The 16,994-nt window shown below is 54.9% G+C and overlaps 1 protein-coding gene across 4 annotated transcripts in view; it reads right to left on the bottom strand.

Annotated features, from left to right (window-relative positions):
- Afap1 (actin filament associated protein 1) overlaps nt 1-16,994 on the bottom strand; it is a 130,344-nt gene that overhangs the window by 22,959 nt on the left and 90,391 nt on the right. For 3 of the 4 annotated variants that reach the window (XM_040292705.2, XM_021722125.3, XM_013355898.4), the window contains exons 9-10: nt 12,219-12,368; nt 5,361-5,572 (exon numbers count right to left, since the gene is read on the bottom strand). In XM_040292705.2, the coding sequence (XP_040148639.1) occupies nt 5,361-5,572; nt 12,219-12,368 (362 nt within the window). The remainder of the gene's footprint in view (nt 1-5,360; nt 5,573-12,218; nt 12,369-16,994) is intronic. The other variant, XM_078020967.1, reaches the window with a different exon arrangement.

Below are 16,994 nucleotides of genomic sequence, written 5' to 3'. Positions count from 1 at the left end.
ATATCTAAAGCTTAGGGAGAGTTCAGTTATTAATTTATGAGTTGACTAGAGCCAGGTACGGTGGTGGTAGGGGACAGACAGGTGTGAATGGCAAGAGCAGGAGGTTAAGAGAATAATCCTATAACATGGGCCTGCTGTGGCGACCCCCACATGCTTTCTTTTCTAAGAAGCAATTTATCTGCAGCCCTGCCTGGCTCATGGACCGGATATATCACATTCCTCAGCAAACTACCTGTCAACTGCGGGATGTCAATGGGAGAGACCCAGATTTTTGTGACCTGATCCTGAAACTCAGGGAGATAAGGACAGAACCTCCTAACCATAAACTGGTAAGAAAGTGTAACTGGTAAGAATCCACTCAGAATTGGTCAGCATGGCCAGGTGGCCTAGAGCTGCTGACAGGGGAACTGGAAAGTCTGATGTCATCCTGCTGTCAGTTACAAGTCGAGGAGGACCTGGGCGGGCTGCTCTGGAAACTTCCTTGGGACCCAACAACCTGGAGAGCAGGAGAAGCACACTGTCCCTCTCCTCTCTGAAAGGACCCTCCCCTTTCCCTTTCCCCACCCCTTCAGGACACTCAGGCCTGCTACTCTGAGTGAATGTCTGAAATCTTTCTGACTTGATGGCAAGAATCAGGGCTTGAAGAGGGGTCTTCACACTGCCTCAGTTTCTCAAAAGGCCCCATCTCCGTAACAGTGGCACACACCTGTAATCCAGGTTACTTGGAGGCCAACCTCAGCAACCTAGTGAGGCCTTATCTCAAAATTAAAAAAATAAATAAATAAAAGGAATGTAGCTCAGTGGTAGAAAGGCCCTTGGTTCAATTCCCAGTACTTCCCCAAACAAACAAACAAAACCCTATGAGTTAACTGAATGTTAAAGAAAAAAAATTTTTTTTATAAATAATGGTAATTATTATTTTTTAGATATTTTTTAATTGTCATTGAACACAATATCTTTATTTTATTTATTTACTTATTTAATGTGGTGCTGAGGATCGAATCCAGGGCCTTGCATGTGCTAGGTGAGCGCTCTACCCCTGAACCACAATCCCAGCCCCTACTATTATTTTATTATTGTTATTATTCAGTACTAGAACTTGAACTCAGGAACACTTAATCATTGAGGCATATCACTAGCTCTTTTTAGTTTTTATTTTGAGACAAGGTCTCACTATGTTGCTTAGGGCCTTTCTTAGTTTCTGAGGCTGGCCTTGAACTTGTGAACCTCCTGCTTCAGCCTCCCAAGCCTCTGGCATTATAGGCATGAACCACCATGCTTCATTTAAAAAGAAATCTAAAAATTGTTTTTTTAAATGAAGACCTATAAATTGAGCTTAAAGAAGCTTGGGTTTTATAATTATATTCCACACCACAAACAAAAACCTCTCTGGAGGAAAAGCCATTAGTAAAGAAGAAGGTGTTTTGGAGATTGATCATGTTGGCTGGTAACTGATGTTTTCCACACAACAAATCATTCCTGACCAGGACCAGAGAGGCTATTAAGAAAAGTGAAGGAACTCCAGCTATGTGCTAGAGACGGTGCTCAGTGCTTGGTGGATGAAGATCAACTGACTCCAACACTCCAGTTCGTTCTCTTTGTAGGTCTTTAGTCCTTCTCCAAACAAAATCTATATCAAGAAAGCAATGGTGCGGGGTGGGGCGGGGGCTCCGGTGGAGCACTTGCCTGGCATGTGGGAGGTACCAGGTTCGATTCTCATCACCACATATAAATAAATAAAATAAAGGTCCATCAACTAAAAAAAATTTTCTAAAAAACCAAGAAAGAGCGGGCACTGGGCTGAGGGGCAGCTGGTGGGAGAGCTCACCTGAGCCTGCCAGCCCTGGCTCCACCACTGGCAACAATGTAGCCTCGGCCACTCTCTAGCTGCTCCTTGTATTTTACAGAGGAGCTGCCAAGTCCTTCAACACAATGCCTAGGGCCTGACAGGTACTGTTACACTACGGTTCACTCATCATTTTCCTCATGGTCCATTTTATGAAATTTCCTCTTAGTCCTTAAAAAAATAACCCTGTGGTATTGGACTGGCATCGGAGGTACTAGTCATGATCTCACCGTTAAAATAATACATCAGACGGACATGTAGGTGCATGGTTCTGGGCATGGGTGTGTAGATGTGTGAGCAGTGCCCAGGTGGCCCCCTCCCCACGCAGGGCTCTCGCTGTGACGACGCCAGCGGGGGAATGAGGGGAACAAGGTCTGAACCAATCGGGGTAGAAAAGAAGTCAATGTATCACATAAACATGTATGAATGAGCGTGTTTATGATCTGCGCATGCACACCTATTTCCTGAGTGTGTCTACTCAAGGGCCCAGAAATAGGAGCGAGCCCGCCCGGCCACAGCCCTGGCTTCCTCACACCCCTCTCCACTAGGAGGCACTGAGGCCTCTGCAGGGATGTGCCCACCTGGGCAGGGAAAGCACCACCCCCTGCTGCGACACACAGAAAGTGGCCCAGGATGGCGGGGACCACCGTCTCCATTACAGGGGCACAGCAAAGGACACAGGAGCCAGTGTGCAGGGCATTTGACCAAAACTAATCATGATAAAACAGGACTACCATGGCTAATTAAAATAACAGTCTGTGGGGCTGGGCATGGCTTAGCAGTAGGGCACCTGCTTACCAGGCTCCAGGCCCTGGCTGGATCCCAGCACCACCCAAGCAAATCAGACAAGTAAACAAGCCAACGAAGAGCAGTCGATGAATGGCCACCCACACAGCAAGGTAGCTGAATGAATGAGTAATGATGAGTTGGAGTAAGGGGAAATCCAGAAGGAACAATGGAACTGAAAACTCACCATTTAGCAACTGTCGTCATAATGACTGTTTCAGGCAAGTCATTAGCAGATTCTAAGATTAGTGGGTGCAATCCACTAATAACAGCACAGACACACACCTCAGAGGACCTTCCCACGTGATAATTAATGAAGACAAAGGAAAATGGCAGTATCTCACGAGAGGGAGCCCTACACGGGTCACATGAACCCAGGTAGCTGAGCCGGTCCTGATGGGACGCACTGTGGGATGTCGCCACTTCCAAGGGCTCCTGCCAAGGTGGGCCCCTATTCCTATACAAGGCGGCAGCAGACATGCCTAACAGGAGGGACCTGCTGTGCCCTGCAAAAGCCCCACCGTGGTGAGAGCAGTCAGGGGCTGGACCCCGGCAGCGGGTGCAGGTGGACTTCCTTCTGCCCCTCAAACATCAGAGCTGCTGGCAAAGTCCGACTGAGGTCTAGGAGTCGGACGGGAGGTCTGTGTGCGGCCAGTTCCTGATCTCAGAGTCATTCTGTTGCTCGGGGGGCAGATAGCCCTTGGTTTTGGCAAACACACCCTCAAGCACTCACAGATAAAGGGGTGGCTAGGAAGGCTTCCCAAGACCCCATACACGGACAGAAGACTGGGTGGAAGGTACTCGGGCACTCTGTGCTGCTCCTGCAACGCCGCGGCAAACCCGGAGTTACCTCAACACAGAAGGAAGTGGCCCTGGAGGAGCGCAGTGCCGCCTCGCAGGCTGGCCTGCAGCTGGTGACTGGCAAAGGCAGGGCCAGCTGCTCCTCCTGGGGTGCTGTGGTGCTTTGTTCCCGTCACTCTAAGTGATACTGCTAAGACTTCACATTCTTGCCCCCATGCTGGGGACTCAGTCCCTCCTGCTTCTCAAGGACTGAGCCTCCTCCAGAGCCTGCACATCTGGAAGGTGTGCCGCCTGGCTTCTCTCAGGGCCTGCAGAGGGGCTGCTCACCAACCCCGGGACTCGGCCCTATCCGTCCAGGCCCCCTCCACTGGACACGGAGCCCAGCTTCTCACTCTGCTCAGGGTTCGCCACCACCCTGGGACTGCTGCCAGAGCTCGGAGAAGACCCACATCCCGACCCTGGGAAGATGGCCTCCTGGCCTGTTTTCAACTTCTCTGGGCCGCCACCACCCGACAGGCTTCAGACCACATTGTGCTTAGGAGGGCACCGACGTTCTACAGACCCACAGAGAACAGCCCACGCAGGCTCAAGGTCCGAGGAGGAGCGAGGACTGGACCTGCCTCCTGAGGGATAAAGCCTGTCTGCAGGAGTGGCCAGCAGGGGACGCAGCCAGGCATCCTGGCCTGTCCTGCCTCAAACTAGGGGCAACTGAACCTGTGGCAAAAAGCAATGATCCATCTGTTTCTGAGCAGTACCAAAAAAATAAAGCAGTTTCTGTGAAAACAGTCCCTGAAACCAACTCCACCTGAAGTTCAAGATCATGCTGACCGCCTGATGGGGCACCTCACTCCTGGTCCTGGCTCGTTTCCCGACTAGCCACTTAGGCTTTGGCACCCCGTTTGGCACCCCCAGCCCCTCTGCAGGCCCGAGGCAGCCTCACTGCTCCTGACCAACAGACACGCTCACCCAGACTCTGGAAATCCTGCACCTCGACAGCCTTGGCACAGGCACATAGCGTGCCCGGGTGGCCCCCTCCCCACGCAGGGCTCTTGCTGTGACGACGCCAGCGGGGGAAGGAGGGGAACAAGGTCTGAACCAATTGGGGTAGAAAATAAGTCAATGTCACAAAGGAAAAACAATTTTTTTCAGAAATGAACATTTTGAGGATGTAGGTATTATTTTAATTATGTTTTTTCTGCTTTTGGTAAATGGACAAATATCATTTGCTGGTGAGTCAAACAAATAATAAAATGCATACAAAGTCCGTTTATAACTCAAAGGTGTTCTTGGTTCCTGTGTCACTGGCTCATGGCCCTATCTTCATGGCCACAAGTGGCCCCAAAATGCCTGTTCCGCAAGGAATTTTTAAAGGACAAGTTCAACACTACCATTGCAAAGGCAGCCCATTGTCAGAAGAAAAATGTTTATTTTGGGGGGGTACCGGGGATTGAACTCAGGGGCACTCAACCACCGAGCCACGTCCCCAGCCCTATTTTGTATTTTATTTAGGGACAGGGTCTCACTGAGTTGCTTAGCATCTCCCGGTTGCTGAGACTGGCTTTGAACTCGCAATCCACCTGCCTCAGCCTCCGGAGATGCTGGGATCACAGGCATGCGCCACCGCGCCCAACAAGAAAAAGGTTTTAAGGGAAATCTTACAAGTTATTCCTGGGCCACTTAGGAGAAAAGCCATCCACTCTGTGGAGCTCTGTGTTTAATTTCTGTGCAAACATGTGCAAGAAGTCACCAGGGACAGGCCTGAGCTGCTCAACCGGCAGAGCTTGGCTCTGTGCTGCTGCCTTGTCCAGATCGCAGACAGAGCCACCGAGAAGAAGAGGGATCAGAGACAGAAAGGCAGCCCTGCCAGACGGGAGGACACTGGGAGGGACAAGGAAGGGAAACCATGGCGAGCCCCAGAACACCGTACCTCCAGCACGGCGACCTCCTGTCCATTGCGAAGCAGCCGGAATGTCAGCGGGTGCTTGGAGTCCAAGCCTGGGATCACCTCACAGCCACGGAGGGGAATGGACGCGACGTGGGTCTTCAGGTCAGTCCTGTCCTTGTGGAAGACGAGCTTGTTGTCCCTCACTCTGCACCAGCGCTCCCGCCAGCGGTTGTTGGACAGCACGTTCAGGTAGCCTGCAAGAGACGCGGGAGCTCAGCCTCCAGGAAGGAGGACACGCCCCTCACAGGCAGAGCTCTAACACAAACTGCTCAACAGGAGGAGCTGGTGCACCACACAGCGAGTCCCCCACGAGGACAGCAGAGCCACACCCAGACGTCTCCCGTCCTGGTGCGCAGAACAGGTCCTGGTGCTTGAGGCCTATTTGGGAATCTGGAAGTCATCTGGAGAATGTGACAGTTGCTTAGCCCCTGGGCTTGGGATGGCTGGAAGGAAATGGGGACACAAGCTGCCTTCACCACAGGGAGGACATGCAAAAGGACACAGCTGCAGGTGCCACAGCAGGGTAGCAGCCGTGGGAAGGCGGGAGGGGGACAATGAGGGAACACACCATGGAAACTTGTAACAGGAGGCCCAGAGGTGGGCACTTCCTGACCCTGGACACATTCCAGCAAGTGGTGGAGAGCAGAGGGCACGACACTCACGGCCTGGGCCGTGAGGGACACAGTGCTCCCCACCCTCCTCCAGCTGGCTCGAGATGCACGTGGCTGTGAGGGGCGGGGGCGGAGCCAGGAGGCGCAGTGCACACGGGAATGCTCCTGCTGCTTCTCCACCTGCGAGGCAGTAGCCCGTTGTTTAAGAGAAACTCCTCAAATATGGGATGTGAACAACCTTCAATTGTTATAAGCACAAGATGTCTTTCTCTAAAAATAACGAAGCCTGAGGAATAGACTCCAGGAGTTGCTGTGACCTCCAGCCCCTCCAAATGCTGGGAAACTGCTGCCCCTCCTTGAAGACTAGAGAGTTGAGTCAAAGGGCTCATAAGATGCTGACGAACAGCCTGGAAAGAAACAAAACCCGGATCCTGCTCTTGCCGCTCCACCATCACTGCATGCACACGCACGAAGACGCTCACGCGTGCTCACGTGCACACGGCCTGGCTCAAAGGTGTTAAGAAAACAACACAAATTCTTTCTAATCGTGGTTTTCAAAATGCCTTTCCAAAGGCTTGGGGGGTGCTTTCTATTTCTGTGCAAGGACATCACTCGTAGGGGCGCTGTGAGCCTCCGGAGCTGTGGACGGAAAGGACAGTGCTCATGGCAAGACCTCCTCTCAAGCTGACCGCTGCCTGCGCGTGGGGGTGACAGGCACAGGATGACTGTTCGGAATCAGCCCTGAGCTCTAGGGTGCTGTCACTCTGCAGCCAGAGCTGCTAGAACACATGGGGCCTGTGCTCGGGAGGGACCTGAGGCTGAGACGCATTCAGGGGGACCTGGAGAGACGGGTGACCCCATACCTGCAGGAGGCAAGCAAACACGGCCACGGAGACTCCAGTCTATGTGACAGATACGTCTCAGAGGCCAGTCAGGTGGGGGCCCAGCTGAGATGCAGAAGGTGGCATGGAGCCGTGATCAGAGAAACCAGAGGCCACACGTTCATCTGGGGATTTGGCAGTGAACAGGCGGCCGCAGGGCCTGCTCACGGCAAGGACAGGACTCCTTCTGAAAGCCCACGGCTCCAAAGGGGGTCTCGCGGTGTGGGCGCCTGCTTCCTCCTGGGCTCGACACTTTGACGTGGGCAGGAGCTGTGGTCACTGAGCCCCATCTACCACTCAGAGAGAGAGGCATGTGCCCTCTGGCAATCGTATTTTTTTTCAAGTTTTTCAAATTTCATTTGTTCTTTTGAGTTACACATGAGAGTACAGTCTATTTTGACATATTTATGCAAAGATGGAATGTGCCTTATTTTAATTAGGATCCCAGTCTTGTGAATGTATATGATGTGGAGATTCACTGAGGCATGTCCATAGGAAAGTTTAGTCAGATTTATTCCACTGTCTTTCCTATTTCCATCCCCCCTTCCTCTCTCCAGTCTCTTTTGTCTAACCCAATGAACTTCCATCTCCTCCCACTTGGTTGTAGGTTAGCATCTGCATATCAGAGAGACATCTGAACTTTGTTTCAGGATTGACTTATTTCACTTAGCATGACAGTCTCCAGATCCTTGCATTTACCAGCAACTATCATAGTCATTCTTCTTTGTGGCTGAGTAATATTCCATGGGGATATCTACCACATTTTCTTTATCCATTCATCTGTTGAAGGGCACCTAGGTTGGTTCCAGAGCTTAGCTATGGTGAACTGATGTGGTTGTGTCATTGTAGTTTGCTAATTTGAAGTCCTTTGGTTATATGCTGAGGAGTGGAATAATGGAGTCAAATGGTGATTCCATCCCTAGTTTTTTTAAGGAATTTCCTCACAGCTTTCTAGAGTGGTTGGACCAATCTATAGTCCCACCAGCGATGTGTGAGTGTGCCTTTCCCCACATCCTCATCATGCCTTGGACCTTGTATTCTTGGTAACTGTGGCAATGTTTTCTTCCTAGACAGGACCTGGCCCGGCACCCTGGTCCTGTGTAGTCCCCACGTCTCAGGCACACAGGGAATGCCTGGAGCGAGACTTCCCAGGAGCTGCCATATTTTAACACCTTTCTTGGGTTTATTCAGTTTCAAAAAGGGGGGAAAAAAGAAAAGAAAAAGACCCAGAAAACAGGGGAGCCCTCCCACAAACAGAAAGCCCCAAGGAAAAATGTTCGTGTTTGGCAACTACCTCCCCGTGCAGCCCAGGGTTCCCCGCTTTCTTAAAAGGGGAGCCCCGAATTCTCATTTTCTGGGTGGGGACATAGAGAAGAGGCCAGGACTGGAAATGGCAGAAAGCCCATGGAGCGGGTCTGGAACCAGAGCGAGTCTCCCTTCCCCCAGTACCCTTCCCTTCCAACCTAACACCCAGCCTGGCTGACAAAATCAGACCAGGGTGGGAAGGAAAGCGTCTCCAGGAACCCTGAGCTGGAGCAGACGTTCACCACCAGGGGGCACCAAAGTGCAGCCCGGGCCTGGAGGCCAGACCCTGGGTGAGGGCCAGAGGCTGAGACTCCAGGGGACTGCGGACATGGCAAACCTTCCCTAGGAAATTCAGGCTGTTGCTGACGTTTGCTCCACTTACATCACGGTGGTGTGCCGCTGTACCTTAAAAACTTGAATTCCAGTTTAAAGTTTTCAGATTATTTCTCTCCAAATTCCAAAGGAAACTTCTCAGTGCCGTGGCAAGAGTGCCTGAGATTTCATCAGAACTAAAAATCAACTTTCCAGGTATGAAATTAGACAACAACAGAATCCCAAAGCGTGGGCAGAGGTGGCCACACACCCTCCCCTAGCCAGCTGTCCCTCAGCCTGGCGTCTCTGGCCAGGGCCAGGGGCTGTTGGATTTGGAGCTGCAGGAGGCAGGCAGGGCCACCTCTCACAGGTGGCCACGTTTCATTGCCACTCTCTTTAGGAAGGGAAGCAGCAGTGCCTGTGCCAGAGGCCGCTGTCCTTTGTTCACATGTGAGGCCTCTGATCCAATGCAGCTGCTTGCTGGGTTGCTGCAAATGCCTGAGCACAATCAGAGACTGCAGACATCTGGCACAGCTCTGCCAACACCAAGGGTCATTTCCGTCTAGCCTGCCCCCCAGCCAGGGCTGAGGAATGGGCATGCAGGCACCCAGCACAGGGCTCTCAGATGGAGGGGGTTGTGACAAGAAGTGAGAAGTCCCAGCTTTCCTGATCGGCCATCGAACGCCATCACTGGAAGTGCTATATAGTCCTTCACTGGCAAGTCCTTCAGGCTCAACCCAGACTACCCTGTGCTGGCACCCTGGGGAGGTCAGGGTGCAGGGTGCCAGCTTGGCCCCTGGTTGTACGCAGGCTCCCGTGGCCTTGTGTGGCTCCATGCTGCATGCGGGTGCTCAGCTCTGTGAGCAGCTGTGGGCACAGCGCTCAAGTCAGGTGTGGGCTGCGGCTCTGTGTGTTTTTCTTTGGCTTTTGTGAAAACCAAGGAATTTATCACGTGGCCCACTTCACAGTCAGGGCAGCTGAGGCTCCGGGCAGGCAGGCTGCTCAGGGAACCCATGCAGACCGCACCGTCTCAGCGCTCTCCTCTGCAGGTGCTGGGAGCAGGGTGCGCAGGGGAGAGCAGGGCTGAGTCTCAATTGGGAAGAGCAGAGCCTGGACGCAAGGCTGAGGAGGCCCCTGAGGCACCGCGCGGGCAGCAAGCGGGCGCTCTGGCGTCTTGGCACAGGAGGATGTGATGGTGTGAGGTCCAACATCTACCTGGGGCCTAGCAGGAAGCAGGGTGGAACCACAGCTGGGTACGGGAGGGGGGGAAGGGGATGGAGGGGCACTTCTGCTAGAGCTTAATTTATAAGGAGCCAAGAATTCAATCGCACAGGCACAGGGAAGGCAGAGAACAGAGCTGCCCTGGTTAGGGGCCTGAGCACATCTTGGGTACATTGTCTGAGTGGCCGTGCACAGAGCTGACCAGACCACTGCTAACCACGCGTCACTCGTGGGTGTCATGGAAGGATGGAGACATGGGACTGGGGCAGCCACAGGGTGCCACGTGGGGAGGCTCAAGCAGGCTGTGGTCCCCACGGCCCTTCCTGTGAGCACTGAAGAGCACCAGCCCTGCCTCCAAGAGGCCCTGCAGTGCCTTAGTCCCAGTGACCAGGCTGTGCCCAGAGAGGAGGGGAGGCTGGCTCAGTCTCCCGCGCTGGGGAGCTTTCCCTGCCCTTCTATCCACTCGGCACGGCCTCCTGGGAGCAGCACAACAGCTGAAGAGGCTCCGCCCGCCTGGCAGGGCTGGTCCCTGGGCCCAGATCCAGCCACTCTCCTCTGCCTGAAACCCTGCAGCTGTGCCGAAATAACCTGGCGTGGTCACTACCCACCAGAGGAAGCATCTCACAGAGAGGAGCCACACCGAGCAGGGTGGTGGAGTCTGGTGCGTGGGCCACATGCTCCTCCTGCTCAGTGGAGATCAGCTGCACTTCCAAGAAAGGGCCGGCAGTGAGGTTTATGCTGCGTCTAATTACACAGAGAGGGTCACTCATTAGGAGTCCTATGAGTGGCAAGCTCTTTTGGACAAGAAAGCTGAGGGAAAAGGCAGAATATGAGGAATCAGCTAAATCAGAGAGCCAGCTCCGCCCTCAATGAGCGGTGTGACTTGCAGTTAGTCACTCAACCTCTCTGAGCTTCAATATTCTCATTTGCATAAGGAGAGTTTGGACTACAGTCTCTGAGTTGCCTTCCATATTAGTAACTGCTTTTCACAAAAGAATTCCTATTTCCTCCACTGACCTAGAGCAGTTTACACTGCAAACACAATTAACCCCTAACTCCCATCCTGTTGCAAGCAAGGGCTGATGGGAGAGGAAATTCCCCAGTGCTCCCAGAGGACAGCATGGCGTTGCCAGCCTGTACACCAGTCTCCACCCCCAGTGACAGCTCTGCCCCACCTGGCAGATCCAGGCAAGTTCTTTCCTTGTGGATAGAAAGAACGGCAGTGTCCCTCGCCCGGCTTCTGTCTGCATCAGCCCTGACAAGGACAAGGACTGTACTCCTGGGCACCGTCTCTGCACAGCGTCATCGGTCTCCCAACCCACCTCACAGGCTGTGGCTCCCACTCCCACGGGACACATGGCGACAGCTCCTGCAACCCTGTGAGGCCTTCCCAGCCGCCGCCCAGAGGGCTGCATTCTGTCCACGAAAAGCTGACACCAGCCAACACCCCAGAACCCCGGGGGAGCTTGGAGGGGGCTGCCTGGTCCCCACCCACCCTCCCTCCTGCTCCTGCCCCACCGCGGTGCTCCTTCTGCAAAAGACGTGGGAGCTGCTGCACCTTTACCTCCGTGTTCATGGCCCAGCTTGGGCCCACGGGGCAGGACCCACATGCTGCCCTTTTGCTACCCTCAAAGACCCCCAAGACCTTGGATGTGACATGCTCAAGGAGGGAGAGGGGAGAAGGGGGCGGGCAGCAGGAAGTGAAGGGAGGCGGGAAGCTGAGGGCCCAGCAGCAGCAGCTGAGTGGAGGCCCACCAATGGTGATGGTTTACCACAGGCAAAGGGCCCGGTGGGTGCAGCTAGTGCTAGAGCCCTACTCCCTACCCAGCAGGCAGCAGGCCCTGGGCACAGCCCAGCACCACAACCAGGAAAGGCAAACACCACCTCTCAGCTGGGAGCTGCTCTCCTGGGAGAGCCAGGCATTCTTCTGGCTGGGCTGCCTACAGTCAGCCCTCCTCTTCCCGGAGGCCTCCACTGGCCCCTGGCTGGCCCAGCCCACATGACGTCCTGGGAGGCCCTGGCTGCCTCTGCCGTGGCCCAGCACTACTGACCACAGCTGGGCGTTGCAAGCTCACTTCTGCAGTTCCCTGTACTGTCCCCTCTCCTGCTCCTAGACGTGAGCCATGGTGGCAGGGCCTTCTGGCCCACTGTTGAACACACAAGCTCAATCCCACCCTGACAGACGCAGCTGTCTAGAGATGGGGCCAGAGGGAAGGGCCAGTCGGGCGGCCAGGGACCTGCGACACTATGACGAGGTGTGATTCTATACCTTGGCACAGGAGAGCACTGGTCTAACTCCATCGCCACCCTCTCTGCCCTCCCGCCTCTGCCCACTGCAGCCCGTGTGTGCTCTAGCCTGAGGCTGCTGGAGGGGGTCGTGGGACAACCTCACAGGCCTGAGAGCTGGGGATCTGACTCTTGAAAGAACCTTAGCAATCATCCCAACCCCTGAAAAACCTTCCATTAACATAAATAAAACTGCTTCCCGCAGGGCGCTGCACCAGGCTCACCGCAGGTGGGGACGTCCTCCTCGGCTGACGATGTCTGCTCGTCGGTGGATGGCTTCTTCTTGCCCAAACCAATGATCTTGGTAATTTTTTTCCCAGTGACTTTAGACACGGTTCCCTTGGCTTCCGCTTTGGAACTTTTCTTCCTCTTCACTGTCAACAAAAGCTTGTTTTAATTGAGGATGTTAACTTTAAAAAGTAGACATGAAGCCTAAATCACCTCGTGTCTTCTTCCCTCACTTGGGCTCATCAGGCACGCTTAAGTACCTGCTCTGTGTCACCGGGGTCTAGATGCTGTGGCCAAAGCAGGACACAGAGCTGCTCTCCAGAAGCCTGCACCCTAGAGAGGGCTGAGGACACACAGCCACACGTGTGTCCAGCATAAGCAGCACGTCTGCGCACACACAAGTGTCCACATGCACCAAACAGTGGCAGGAACCCCAGGACCCACAGGTCCCACAGGGCCCTGTGGGAGAGTGGCTGGTGGTGGACTTCAGGCCGAGTGCTCAGTAACAAGGAAGGAGTCCTGCCGACTTCAGAGGAAAGGGCTGCCCACAAGAGGAGCAGCTGCTGATGCGGGCTGCGGGCCTGGGGCAGCGGAGCGGAGGGAGCAGGCGAAGCGCGGGTTGCAGGGAGCAGAGGGACCCGGATCCCCCTGGGCACCTCCTGCCCTCTTACTCTGTTCTGCCCTGTCCAGACCCTAGACCGCCGCCTGCCTTTCAGCTGGGATGCTCTATTTCATCAGGTTAATATACAAATTCACAAACATTTAGCATAAAAAGATTTCAAGCTTCTCCTGAAACACAAATACCTGGCAAACCTGGACCCACAGGTGGGAAAGTGTCAGCAGAGCCACACAGACAGGCTCCAGCCAGCTCTGACATGGGCAGCTCTCTCTCCACACTGACCCCCACCACAGAGGGGCAACTGGCCACCGGCTGGTGACCTACCCCTGCTCAGCTCAGTCACCTACACCCCTCTACCCCCAGGCCTTGTCCATGACCTCTAATAGAAATGCAGGGACGGGGGTCAGGCAGCACTCGGAACAGGCATGTGAGGACCCAGGGCTGAGCAACAGTCCTCGGGAAGGGTGGGCTGGCCCAGTCAGTCTCCTAAGGGCACCATGCACCTGCTAGGGCAAAAGGCCTTCCCTGGAGCCACCCTCAGCACAGCCCGACCCCTGTGCTGCAGGGAGGCCAAGCACCCCACCCTGCCCTTGGTCAGCCTCTGGGCAGCCACCCTTCAGGACCTCAGGAAAGCCAACGGCTCCTGCCTCCCCCGAAAGGAGCAAGCACACAGCACCCAGGACAAGGCAGAGAGGAGCCCTCTAGGAGCCTGTGGCTCCCTCCACCCACCTATGCACTGCCCCGGGACCTTTCCATGGGAACGGGCAGTCGTCTGCTGCTCCTCTGCCGCCCGCTGTGAGGTGGTCAGGGCGGGGGGCATCACGCAGGTTCCCACCTCAGGCCTGGCCCTCCCCCGCTCACACCTGCCCTCAGACCCAGTGGGACTGGCACTACTCCTCAGTCCCTCTCCAGGATGGTGACAAGCCATGTGGGTGTGCCACAGTGAGCAGAGCCACTGGGAACCCAGCCTTGCAGGCTGAGTGTGCCCCAGTCACAGGGAGCTCAGACCCCCAGGGGCAGCACGGGGAGATGGGCCTGTAGGGAAGCATCAGGAGAGACCACCCTGATCCCGGAGTGAGATCCTGGTGGTGAGGGCACGGAAGAAGGCCCGTGTGAGGACACAAAGAGAAGGTGGCCACCTGCGACCTGGGAGGAGAGGCTATCATTCCATGTCACTTGGACCAAACAAAAAGGGAAAGCCACCATGGGTGGCCACCCTGCCATCTCATAGCCCTGTAAGTCACTCTGCCATGGCACGGACCCTGCAGGCACATGCTGTCTTACACACCCTGCAGGCCACCCTGGCATCTCACATGCCCTGCAGGCCACACTGCTGTCTCACACACTCCGCAGACAATCCAGCGCCATCACCTACTCCAGCCGAGCTCCACAAAGACATGTGGCCCAGGTCAGCAAAGCACCGAGAAGGCACCCACCCTGTCCCAGGCTCGCAGAGCATGAGTAGGCAACTCTCCCTGGCACAGCGCTCGCTGTCCGTCTCATCAGCCTGGGGTTTCGCAGTCACTCCAATGACACTAATGGGCTCTGCTGGGAAAGAGCTTGCTGGGCTCTGACTACAAAGACCTAAGAAAATAATTAACATCTGTGGTTCCTTCAATACCTACTGCTTAACTTTTGCAAAGACAGAAGTCAGGCCATCCTTGGAAGAAAAGCCAAAGTGTGTAGGGATATGAGAAAAAACTATCAAGAACCTCGTGAGGCCACTTAGCAAACAAAAGGCAGAATTTAGCACAATTACAAACCAGAATTCCCCACTCACTGAAGACGCACAGCGGTGAAGTGCAGGGTCCAGATGGTGTGGAGGTAGGTGGGTGCAAGAGTGACCGAGACAATGGAAGCAAGGTCACTCTGTGCACTTAAACCCACAAAGCCAGGCAGCTCCCCGTCATCCCACAGAAGGGGACCTAGGCGCTCTGCTGTCTAGGCTGGTGGGAGAGGGTGGGACAGTGCCATCGGACTACGGACTCACTGAGTCCACCCCGACCCACGTGCAGAGGGAAAAATCGTAGGGAGGCAGAGTAGGCTGGGGATGTGCTTGCTTCCCTATGCACTGCCCCGGGACCTTTATCTTCCCTGCTCACATCAGCTACGGTGTCAACAGGATGCTGACCCAGTCACCACAAGCCACACACACTGGCGTCTTAAACACCAGGCTCTGCCCTGAAGGAAGAGCTGGAGAGTGAGCCAGGCGCCCCATCCGACCACCAAGTCTGGTGCCACCTTCAGGGTAGATGCTCACACTCAGGCAACTATACAGAGACGTCTGCAAACCACACTTGGCCAGTGAGGGAGGCTCATCTGGAAGCTCCCAATGCAGCCAGGAGTGGAGGGAGGGCAGGGGGGGTGTATTTGGGCCATTAATCCCCTCTAGTGACCGTTTCCTCAGTCACACCCACAGCACCTTGCTGGGCAAAAGGAAGTGTCTGCAGCAGGCGGCTGTCTGAGTCTCAAGGCCAGAAGGGCATGAGAAAGGGACAGGAGGGCAGGAGAAGCCGGTGTTCCCCTGCCCGTGTCAGACAGGTGCGCCATTCCATCCATGTGCCCCTCAGGTGCATCGGGGAAGAAAGAACAGACGGAGAAAGACCAGCCAAGCAGCGTCCACGGAGTGCAACAGCAGGGCAGGGGCCAAGCCCAGTGGTGGGCTGCGGTCCTGGCTGGGCCAGGAGACGGCTGGACGCAGGAGTAGGGAAAAACGCTAGGCGACATGGTTAGACCAGCCTCAAAACAAAAAGCAAACAAAAACACAGCTAAGCTGGACCACGGAGGCTGCAGGTCATTCGACTTCAGGGAAAACTTCAGACCGCTTTCCAGGTCCTGATCACAGGCAGCACCCATGGAGGACACAGACAACACGCTCACTGAGAAGCTTCACAGAGGGGACCCAGCTGGTAAGCCACCGTGCAAAAGCATACCACGAAAGCTTCTGATGAGAACCTGGTGGCACCAACGTCCTGACGGCAGGGCACCAGGGTCCTCAAGCCCAGCTGCTACAGCTGTGGGCTGGCCTCTCACCAGAGAGGGCACCCTTGCTTCCAACTGGCCACACAAGGCACCTGGGCAGCTGGGTCACAGGCTCTGGGAGAGCAGAGTCACCTGGATTTGTGGAGGGAGGCGTCCCTCCCGACCACAAGTCACGACCCTCACGTCCAGGCATACTCCTAGGACGTTAAAGCCAGTTAAGCAGAAAAGCTGCACAAAACACACACCTGACAAAGGACTTGCATTCAGAACAAGCACAGATCCCTCAAAGCTCAATAAGAGTGAATAACCCAATAAAAACATGGAGAAATGGCTGAGAAGACACCTCACAGAGTCACAGCAACCACCAATAACACAGGAAAACTGCTCGGCCCTCTCCAGTCACTAGGGAAACCACAGTCACACTCCACACAGAGAAGGGACCGGACAGAGCAGAAGGGACAACACTGAGGCTGGCGAGACTCCACGTTGACTGGCAACCCACACTGGGATCAGTGCCCAAGGGGCAAGAGGCACAGATCCACCTGCCTAGTACAGCCAGAGCGGCTCTGCAGTGGCAAGGGGAAGACCCAGCGTGCACAGCCACCCCAAGAAGACCGCCCCCTGCAGCTATCTTCACCACCTCAGCAGGGAAGCAGATGGCACTGGGGTGAGGGACCCAGAAGGGGGTCCACCTGCAGGGCAGGAAGCAGCTCAGCAGTGCCAGGTGGCTCAAAGGCGCGCACAGGACATCTGGAGGAACAGGAGCGTCCTGTCTTGACGGTGGTGATGGTTCCATGCCTGAGAGACGTCTGCCAACACAGAACTGCAGGCCATGGGCAGAGCTGAGCTGGGAGAGAGCGGCGTCCACACCTGCACACTGTTCCCAGAGGCCCTGCTCAGGAGCACCAAGAGCAGGAGCCGGCTGGTGCTCTGACCGTTGGACAAATGTGCAAAATTTGGTGCTTTCCTAGGATGGAATTCACAGTCTTAGAAAGAAAGGACACCGGAAAACAGGTGGAAACATCTTTAACATCATGTTAAAGCCAAACAAGCCCACATCAGACAGCCCACCCCAGACAGCCCAGGGTCACATGCTCCCCTCACGTGGAAGCTGGAGAGGAGAGAGGAAAGGAAAGTGGGGATCTATGAGAATGAAAGGGACCTCAGCAGA

This window comes from Ictidomys tridecemlineatus, chromosome 9 (assembly GCF_052094955.1).
Source record: "Ictidomys tridecemlineatus isolate mIctTri1 chromosome 9, mIctTri1.hap1, whole genome shotgun sequence".
NCBI lineage: Eukaryota > Metazoa > Chordata > Mammalia > Rodentia > Sciuridae > Ictidomys > Ictidomys tridecemlineatus.
The sequence above is the reverse complement of the archived record's forward strand: the minus strand, read 5'-3'. Positions and strand labels throughout refer to the sequence as shown.